The following is an 11,197-nucleotide window of genomic DNA, read 5'->3' as shown; positions in this document are numbered from 1 at the left end:
TGTACCCCAACTCCTAAATATATATATATATATATATATATAAATTACTTCACTTGCCATATAGACAATCAGGTTTGAAAGGGAATTTTACTACTTATAATGCTATCTGTTGTTGGTATGTCATCTTTTATTATGGTGAGGATACCTTTTGGTTTTCCCCTGAGTTGCCTAGAGGTGTATCCTCTAATAGAGAAGTGAAGATTGGTGTTGAGGTGTGTTTCCTAATTCTTGGAAATACGTTTAGAGCTTTCTTTTTCTTGTGGAACTTCCAAGGTATTTCATTTCAGGATAACAAGTGTTTTGATGTTTTTATCACTATATTGGCCAGTATATTTAACATTCAGCTCCTTGCCCCTGGCTTCACAGACAAGAATTGAGGAACCACCAGCTCGCTTTTGTGGGCTCCTTCAAGGCGGGGAGCCCGGCCCCCTACCAGCGAGAAAAATTATTTAATTAATTCGCCTACGTAAATTTTTATTTATACATTTACATAAACCAAGAATGATAACCTATAACTTTGATCCAAAAAAAGGCTACATATACAAGGAAATTCAGAAATAATTTTGAAAAATATAAAACATTGTTTACAGTATAAATTAAAACAAGAATATTTCTAAATGTCTTATAAAAAGGTTTGCATATTCTTTGTTTTGTAATTTTAAATTATTATCAGGCTCAAGTTTTAATTGCAAAGTGCTAGCTGTATTAAAGAATTGTCTTGTAGAGATGTTGAGAAAGTTCAGTTTCAACAATGGTTCATGTATCCAGACTTGACACAACACTCTGTGTAGCCCTGTTGCTTTAATTAATCATATAACTTAATAAAAGTAAATTGCCCATAAAATAACTTAATCGAAGTTTAGTGCCCTTAACATAACGTAATAGAAGAGTATGGCCGAACATTTAACTTAATAGTAACGTATAGCTGATCATATAACTTATTATAAGGGTGTTGTTAGTAATGGTGTTATAAATGACTTTGGTAATAAAGTTGGTTATGGTTTTGATAACGGCGTTGGAAAAGCAAATGGCCCAACAAATTCAAATAATTCTCCACCAAACAAAACAGTTGTTGTTTTATTTTGGAGTTTTCTCTCTTAGATGGGTAGCTATCCCTAGATTTACCAGGTTTTGTTTTTGTTCTTTTAAAAAAGGAGATTTTAATATTAATTTTTTTTGGACAGGTGACAAGATCCACGTGATCGGGGGGTCAAATGTCGAGACAGGTGACTCGGTTCTAATGACAGAACACTTTGACCTGGTCAAGGGCATATGGCAGGATGATTTCCTCTTCAAGAAATGTAAACTTTTTAAATTGCCTTATAACCGGATCATTAGTCACGCTGAGAGCCGTGTTCCATTGTTTTAGTAGTTACGTATAGGGCTGGGGGGGGGGTGGTGTAGATAAACTTAATTTATAACGGGAAAATACTGCACCATAACTAACAGTGGTCTCACTTTAATTACATATCTATACACGTATCATAGCAGTCTCACTTATTAAGCTTTATACAAATAACAAATCTTACTTTACATAAGCCTGCATATATCATAGCAGCCTCACTTTAGTTACATACCCTTACACGTATAAAAGTATTCTCACTTCACGTATCTCTTCATATTTCATAGCAGTCTCACTTTAGTTATACATCCCTTCATATTTCATAGCAGTCTCACTTTATTTATTTCTCCCTACATATACAATAGCGATCTAAGTTTATTTACATATCCCTACATATATCATAGCAGCCTCACTTTATTTACATATGCTTACACGTATCAAAGCGGTCTCACTTTTCATTTCCCTATACATATCAATTATATCATAGCAGTCTCACTTTATTTATATATCCCTACGTATCACCATAAACTACTCACCATGTACTCACCATTGATGTGTTGTACACATGTACATATATATTTATTTCGTCTTCAACGCAAAAGTTGAAGTCTTACCGTAACTGGTGTGTTTTCTGCTCATGCACGTGCATTTGACGTGTCCAACGTGAGCTGTGTGCTGGTGGACGTGCCTAAAGTCCCCATGGAGGAGCGGAGGGTTGTCCAGAAGCTTCGATGGGTCATGTGGTGACGTCACTTCAAAACAAATGTTTATATTATTTATGAGCTGTCATGAAGAATGTATAAATGTTGTCACGTATGGACCACAATATCAACATAAATAAATGTAGCCGGTCCCCAAAAACAAAGTCCACGAATCATTAATTTATTCTTTCATTTAAATGAAATCCAAATTCTGCAATGTTTCTTCTTATTATTTTTTATGTGGGTCGTCCTTAAAAAACGTCACACTTTCTTTGGAGAATTTTAAAATCCATTCCTCCCCACCGCCACACCTCGTCACAAAAACCCAAACCCCTCCTAAAATTACGCCACACCCCAGCATACCCCCCCCCTCCCTCAAAATTGCTGTGTAATATTTTTTTTTAAACATCGATTTCTTTCAAAAATATTCAGTGACCTCGATCAACATAGAGTATTTTGATTAATTTCTATTACAATTGACGAAAACAGTTTTCTAAAATGCGATATATAAATACAAAAGTATGACGTCACTCTATCTCAGCCCCCTTCTCCCTGCACCATAACACACCGTCACAAAATTACAAATCCCCCTCCCCGTAGAAGATTTTCCTTTAGACTTTTTTCTCGCCGGGAGGGGGGGGGGGAACGACACAAAGAAACAGTGGCTAGAAGTGTGACGTATTTTATGGATGCTGTTGATGTCAAGAATTTAATGAAAGTTATGGTCAAGCAAAGGGGTCGGAGTGGTCTAGCGGTAGAGACTGCTAACCCGTAAGTCTCGAGTTTCAAACCGGGTTCAAGTCAGTAGACCGTCCCTTAGTCCACTAAACTCTGATGGGTGCCTAAATCACGTTAGAGAAAGTAAAGGCGGCTGGGCATAGTGCTGACCACACCATCTCTTGATATGCCGAGGTCACAGAAACTAGTGAACTCTACTTCACTTGCCCTATCGACCGTCAGGTTTGAAAAGGGAACTTACTTACGGTCAAGCAAAAGATGAAAGAATATTCATTTATCTGAATAAAAAACATTTGAACATTTCCTAATTTAATTGTTAGAAACCTGAAGGTTTCTGTTACAGATAAATCAACTACAGTAGTTGATTGGCCAGTCGGGGGATTAAGTTTGAACGGGACCCTTAATCTGACCCCGGCATTGGCATGTTTTTTATATTTTACGGCACTTCTTTCTGTGCCTGAAAGCCTGATGTACGTATACACAGTTACCCTATACTGCACTATGAATACGGTACTTTAAATGAAGAAAAATACGGTAACTAAAAATACGGTATTATAAATAAATACGGTACTCTAAATTTGTACTATAAATATGTAATAAATACAATAAGTATTTAGGCTATATAGTAATTGAAAATATTGAATCCCACAAATCATCGAATCTAATAAACACATGATAAGAAACGAATCTAACATGTCGGATATCGAATCTAACTACAAGATCGATACTACCGTAACGGCGTTAAATTAATCACTGCAAAGATTGCATACCTTGATAGCAAACTTGTTTTTTTGTTTTGAATATTGACAGTTTTGTTGATAGAATCTCGGTTCAGGTTTATCTCTTTGTTAATGTTAGATTACTTTGAAAAGCTTATATAAGCGTTGAGCAATAAAATATTATTAGTTGTTCAGCAATAGGTTTATTTTCAGCATCAAATGTTCTTTACAAAGAGCTATAACGGTACTATAGAGAAGACAAGGAAGTACCTGTATTCGAACGCCTCTAAAAACAGCATCAAATTAGCAATGTTATTTTATTCATGAAAGACGTCAGTTCGCTTTAAACACGTAGCCACATACATGACTATTAAATACAAACTAAGAAACATTTTTTCCCGATTTAGCCTTTATATTCATAGATACATTTGTATATGGAAAATGTAGGCGTATATCTTGCTCATTTAAATTTCAGATGAATTATATACGAATCAAGAAAATGTATTTTATTAATTCGCCTTTGGTAATTTCCATTTATAAATTTAAATTAACCAAGAAGGATCACCTATACCAGGGGTTGGCAACCTGCGGCTCGCGAGCCGCATGCGGCTCTTTTGATGTCAAGATGCGGCTCTTCAGCTCCATGCACAAATATTTATAATTTTTTTTATTTCCGAAAATTAAAAATACTGTTCTACAACATTCGGTGATGAATGATATAATAATAAATATAAACAATAAACACTCGCTATTAAATTAGAATATTTATTTACTCCCTATTTCAATGTACTTTCTATTATATATATATATGAAGAGTTGATTTTCAAAACGCGATAAGCGCCATTTTTGAAAAAAATGAGATAAGGTGCCCATATTGTAAAGCTACTCAGTTACTATTAGGAAAACTTAATTTTAATCTTCACGGCGCAAAATTTTCATTTTATTTCTTTTTTTGAAAAAAACGTTTGGTTTCAAAACGCGGCATTGTCGATTTTATTTAGCGTCAAAATGCAGTATCGATTCGGACCAATCCGTGTAAATATTACTATTTATCTGCGCATGCGCATTAAGCATCTCTAAGTGAAACAATTGTTAAAATGGCGGACTTTGTTGGTCACGACGAAAGTGTTGTACTGACATTTAAGTCCAGAAAAAAGAAGAGGTCATGCACAGAAAGAGAAAAAGAAAAGATCTTTCGTCATTCAGGAGAAGGAATGATCCCGTCCATTTCGTGTAATCATATTAAAGGATTCTGCAAGGTAAGTTCTAGATAAAACTGTAACTTATCTAACACTAGGCAGGCCTGAGTTTACTTTTTTTTAAACACGATAGTATTACTAGAATTTAGAAATCTAGCTTGTTCTTTTATTTGTTGAGTGAAGTTTTGAATGTAAATTATTGTAAATGTATGAATACAAGTAAGTCTAGGCTACTGTCAGCTCTAGCTTAACATTCCAAAAGTAGGGAGAGATTCTAGATCTAATTCTAGTCTAGATTATCTACTCTACTACATATTCTAGATCTAGATCTAGTATCTAGGCCTACTAAAAACTATTTTTTCTAGCTAGACGAAAGTTTTAACAATTCTAGTCAATATTATATCTAAACTTGGATTTTTCATCTAGGTTGTATGTCCTCGTTTGTCTAGTCTAGCAATAACTTTAAGCAAGGCAAGGGGCTAGCACTAGCTACTAGATCTAACTAGTAGTATAATTTTTAATATAAAATTAAATCTTCCATTGTAGCAAAACATACATTTGTATTATTTATTTCAGGCTCAAGATATAACACCTGATGACCTGGTGAAATGCCATGCAGAGTTTTACAGCAAACTGGACAAAGTGTCACAAGATGCTGCTATAGTAGCTTTGCTTGATGCGGACACCACAAAAAGAGTCAATGATCAGAGGAAAAAAACAAGACACATGACGATCAAATACTTTCTTTGTAGTGATGGAAACAAGCTGCAAGTTTGCCAGTCTACTTTTTGTTCAGCATTGTGTACGTAAATAGCTTTACCTTCAGTTTGCTATATTGGATTTGCTCGTACTGCAGTTACTGTCAATAAAAAACTGACTATTGTCCCGAGGTTTATCCGATTATGGAAATTCTCTTTTTTCAATGTTACAGTGGAATTATCTTAATAATACATGGTTAATATATCCACTTTTTTAGGGAAAACTGGGATTCATTCAACACAAAGGAGCCTGGAAAAAAGAACTGTGTAAAGGTGGCTAAAAAGACAGATGTTCTTTGTGTTCTCGAAGCCGTAGGAGTGGAGGAGAGAATAAAGATTTCTTATGAGGCACTGCTATGTGATGCTACTGAGGATGTTGCTCATTCTAACTCTGATGTAGATAGTGCCTAGTTTGTCTGAATTATTTATTTTTTCTTGCTTCACTCATTTTTGTTTTCAACCTTTTTTTTTTTTCATTTCATACTATTTCTTTTACATTTTATGATTGTAGTATAAACTAATAAACTTTTTTCTTCTTTTAAAACTATTTTATGTTGACTTTTTTAGTTCTTTAGACTTTGTTAACACAGTTCAACAGTAGAAAAGACAAGCTGTACTCTTCAAATTAAAGTCTCTCGTTAGAGACTTGCATCATTTTGAAAATGGTTCAAATAACTGAAATTACTCAATAAAAACACTTTATAGTAACAGAAAAACATGGTACAATTGTAGTAAGATGGTAACACTGGGAATATAAGTGGGTTTTATTAAAATAATAAACTAAAATATTGGACATTAGATGTATTATCAGAAAAAAAAATGGATATACAGCGTTTTGTAGCTTAACAAAAGCTGGATATACCTCATTTTGCAACTAAACGCAAATTTTGGGACCAAAAAAAAGCATCTTTTTATACAGGTACATTTCAAAAACCATTCTAGTCCTATTTATATGAGGGTTATGAACCTAAATTGATAAACAGTTTTAGCAAATTGTACAATGGCTTCGTGTAGGAGAAAAGTGCGATTTTCTCGAAACCCAAATTTTGGATATATTGCATTTTGAAAATCAACTCTTCATATATATATATATATATATATATATATATATATATATATATATATATATATATATATATATATATATATATATATATATAATCCTAATAAAATATCATAATTAATATTGAAATATAAAATGTGTGTGGCTCTTTAAAACTGGGAAATTTTGTAAATTGCAACTTTTGGCTCTTCCGTCTCAAAAGGTTGCCGACCCCTGACCTATAAATTTGCTCTCAAAAATAGCTAAATGTACAAAGAAATTCATAAATAATTGCAAAAGATACGGAACATTGTTTACAGTGTAAACTAAAACAAAATTATTTTTATTTCTTATAAAAATGTTGTTTAACTTTTGTAATTTTAATTTTTGATTATTATCAGGCTCAAATTTTAATTGCAAACAGCTAGCTGAATTAAATAATTGAATTGTAGAGATGATGAGAAACTTCGATTTTCTTCTGTTGCTTTAAAATAGGCCTACTTAAAAAGAAATTAATTAAAAATAGTACATTTTTTAAAAAATAAAAAAAAAATAAAAAAATAAAAAATAAAAAAATTGAAAATAGTACATACCTTAAGTCCTAGGCTGAAACGTCGCCAGGTCGGGTATACCCCCACTACGACTAAAAAAAAAAAATTAAGATGTCATGTTATCTGAAATTACTGAAGCAAACTTACACCATCTAATTTACAATTATTGTTTTACTGGTGTCACCCTCCCACCCCCCCCCCCCCCCCACACACACACACGCACACGCACCTCTACGCACAGAAATACAAAATAATGGGATTGGGCAAACTGGAGGGAAAAACAACTATAACATGCCTATTATAGTGACAGACAAACTAAAGTTATATGGCATAACATATACAGACAGCCCGACGACAGAAAACAAAGACACATGGACAAATCTGACTGACGAAATCAATCACACACTAGCCAAATACAAAAATTGTAATACTACAATATTCACTAGTGCAGCTCTTGTCAATAGATACGTCATTCCCAAAATAAACTACATCGCAACAAACAGCACAATACCCATCACATTTATCAAGGAAACAAACAAAAGCATTAGGGATTTTATTTTCAAAGGTACAATTAGGAACATTAACCACCAAACACTTATACAGAATATATTAAACGGAGGTATAAATTTGCACGACATCAACACAAAAATTAACGCCTTTAGAATCAAACACTTAGATAGAGACAGAATAGAACCGCACTATCACTCTTTAGCACAATATTACATTGGTCACAGAATAAACACGATTCTAAAGACAAACAATATGACACCACACTATGGGGGGGGGGGTGGATATAGGCAGTTTTTATAAAGAGGTTTTAAAACTATTTAAGATAAATAAAAACATAATAGGGGAGAAAACAAAGAAAATCTATAATACTATAGTTGAGCGACAACTACAACCCCTACAGAATAGAATTAAATGGGCAAAAGAATTTAATACAGCAGACATTAGCGACACATTTAAAAACTTACACAACAGAAACAACACACACAAAGAAAAAGAAATAGGATACAGGCTCATCTACAACACTACACCCATTTCCAGAAACACCAAAGCAAACACGAATACAAAAATAACTTGTCAAATATGTAAACAACAGATACAAGAAAAAGAAAAATATATCTATCTAGAATGCAAAACACTACTAAAAGCAAGACATACCTTAGGAACAATATTAGAAGCCTCCAACACAGACACTTTAAACAAAGCAATTACCCTAAACTATATAAAGAAATCCAAAAACAAAAAAGACAATGACAACAAAATTACAGCTACAGCTATTTTTAGGCAGACAGTATGGACCACGAGAAACAAAAGTAAATTTTAATTAAAGACGTACAGCGACATGGACATAGATGCCATATTCAGAGCAGTAGTTACCAAAAGACTGGGTAACATAATTATGATCTAAGTCTCTGCCCCCTTTTTATACTAATCTCATTCCTTCAATGTTTAGGTTTGAGTCGGGGAGACTGGATAAAGAAATGTCTAAAACCTTTCAATGAATGTGCTTATAGTTTTTTTTATTTTATTTTAACTCTGGTTTTTTTTTTTCTTGCCTCTTGTCTGTATGCATATTTGGTGTTTTCTCTGAAACAGCGAAACCCACATTAGATATACATGTTTTTTAATTTTTTTTCTCCACTTGTAGTGGAAGTAATCAAGTTTATAGTAAGGTATTTAAGTTGGTTACTGTTGTTTACCTTGATTCCCATCTTACCCCCAACTAACAACACTATTGTTAACCTTAATCACTATTTTTACAGCAATTACGGTCTTTTATCATTGACAATAAACTGCAATGTTTCTTCTTTCCATACTAAACTTATTTTCTATGTTTAACATATTTTTGATATTTTCATTAACTATCTCATTTATTTCATGTGATATCATATAAAACGTTATTAAGCATAGTCGCGGGTTTTTTGTAAATGGAAATAACCAAATAAAAACTACAGCTGTTAGGGAAACTAAGTTATATACCTTTTTCTTCTTCAATTGCACTAAAATACCAAAATTACTTTAATTCAATACCTATCCAATTTATAATACTGCGGATTATGATCTTTTATTACAATTTCTAGGGTCTTCTTTTCTCTTCTAAATTTTACTTTGGGTTTTTGTCATTAATTCTATAATAATTAACTATTATTCCTTTCATCTAGATCAGGGGTCTCCAAACTACGGCCCGCGGGCCGGATGCGGCCCACGAGGTCCTCTCATCCGGCCCGCTGGGCTCTTTTTGTTCACGGAAAAAACATTTGTTGATGATGGCTGAGGAACTTTGCCCAGTAAAATCAGACATGCCTGGAAGAAACTGGCCCCCGAACTGAAATTTGATAGGTAATGCGGCCCTCGGACTGAAAAGTTTGGAGACCCCTGGTATAGATTAAAACAAAATTATTTTTAATTTTTATAAAAATGATTGTTTAACGTTTTTTTTTTAAATTTTAGATTATTATCAAGCTCAAATTTTAATTGCAAACAGCTAGCTGAATTAAAAAATTGAATTGTAGACATGATGAGAAAGTTCAATTTTATCAATTATATCTTGTTCCACGTTAGCGACACACCTCTCCGTGTAGCTCTGTTGTTTTAATTTACTTAAAAAGAAAATAATTGAAAATAGTACATACTCTAGATTAGTGGTTCCCAACCTTTTTCGAGTGGCGACCCCCTTTTATAAAAAGTACGTGACCCACGACCCCCACAAAATTAAAAGCCGAAATTAGTATGGACATTAATAAGGACTAAAATAAGATTTTCTAGAAGAAATTCAATATGAACTTCTCTTGATAACTGTTTCAATACGATGATTAAAATTGCATGCTATTTACTAAACATTCGCGGTGAAGTTATTGTTAACGCCAACCTATGTCATTATCAACATTAAATGTATTTTTTAATTTTGTTTTAAATTGGAAAATAGTGTTGAAAATCTATTCTCGAAAATACGTTTGGGTATGAAGGGTGAATACTACACCAAAAATGTGTGTGCAGTTTTTCATCTTACGCGGAATCATCCTGCAAATAAAAAAATTCATCTTGTAATTCATCAGGAATGCTGGCAACATCAAGGGAAGAAGGAACTGTATAATGCGTCAATGCAGATTCTTCTTCTTTCTACTCAGAAAAATAGCGCTGCATTTCGTTTTCAATAGATTCAAGATGCCCAGAAATCGCTTCTTTCAAATTTTAATTATTTCACAATCAGATTCATCTACCACACTGCAGAGTTTCTCAAATTTACAATATTTCCAAGATTTGTTTTCTTCGCCAATTCTGCAGCTTTGATAAAAATGCCCCGAGATTATCATGGAAAGTGATAATATTCGTTCATTTTTCCTGAAGCTTCAGGTTAAGCTTATGTTGATGTTCGAATGTATCTCTCCAACCACTCTATGTCGTTTTAAGTATACCAAAAGGTCTAGTTTCCTTTGCACTTCCAAGAACAATTTGATTTCAAATTTCAATTCAAAAACACGAATCACAACTATTCGTTTGACGTGATCTATATTAATGTCTTTGCTCAGTTTTTTTTAAGGTTCCAGATTTAATAAAATGTACGACTTTTACTAATCATGCAGTGGTTAGGGAGCTATAACTTTTCTGTTTTCTGAAAGCCCGATTTTGATATAAACATAGACAGTGCACCATCCGTACAAACCCCCACAGCCGTTTTAACCCATTTTAGTCATCAAATTAAAAAAAAACGTATTTATGTTCTACATGCTATCTTCACAAAAGAGCAACTCTTCTTTGCTATCATCTGAATGAACATAGACAAAGACCAGCAACTGCGAACACGAACTCACGTCTGTTGATTTATCAAATTGAAAAGCAAACAATGGTGAACGCTTGATTTCATTAAAAATTTGTTATTTAACATCTACGGACATGTCTGCTATAAGCTGCTGAATAATATTATTAGGCAGCGATATTTGTTGCATTTTATTGCACTGGGATCCCCAAGAATTAACTTCATCATCTTCAACATGCAGCGTTTGATGAGATTTTCTCCTACTGTGTTTTTTTTTTTTTTTTTTGCTTGACCTTTTCTATTACGACTTCATTTGATGCTTGCACTAATGGTGTGTGAAAACTTCCTGTTCGATCAAGTCTCTGACGTTTGCAACTAGCTTCA

The 11,197-nt window shown here is 33.3% G+C and overlaps 1 protein-coding gene across 1 annotated transcript; it reads left to right on the top strand.

The window, feature by feature from the left end:
* Positions 1 to 4,597: 4,597 nt before the first annotated feature.
* Positions 4,598 to 5,868, top strand: LOC131938217 (uncharacterized). Its single transcript, XM_059296136.1, has 3 exons — positions 4,598 to 4,759; positions 5,276 to 5,505; positions 5,676 to 5,868. The coding sequence occupies exons 1-3, from the start codon at positions 4,598 to 4,600 to the stop codon at positions 5,866 to 5,868; spliced, it is 585 nt and encodes a 194-aa protein (XP_059152119.1).
* Positions 5,869 to 11,197: the final 5,329 nt, after the last annotated feature.

The sequence above is a fragment of the Physella acuta genome, unplaced genomic scaffold (assembly GCF_028476545.2).
Source record: "Physella acuta isolate Inbredline_101_S28 unplaced genomic scaffold, ASM2847654v3 ptg000238l, whole genome shotgun sequence".
NCBI classification, from domain to species: Eukaryota; Metazoa; Mollusca; class Gastropoda; family Physidae; genus Physella; species Physella acuta.
This window is presented reverse-complemented; position numbering and strand designations above follow the sequence as displayed.

Coding starts and splice junctions, on each gene's coding strand:
- LOC131938217 (XM_059296136.1), top strand. CDS start 4,598: ATGGCGGACTTTGTTGGTCACGACGAAAGTGTTGTACTGACATTTAAG. Junction 4,760..5,275: donor ATATTAAAGGATTCTGCAAG/GTAAGTTCTAGA, acceptor TATTTATTTCAG/GCTCAAGATATAACACCTGA. Junction 5,506..5,675: donor TTTTGTTCAGCATTGTGTAC/GTAAATAGCTTT, acceptor CCACTTTTTTAG/GGAAAACTGGGATTCATTCA.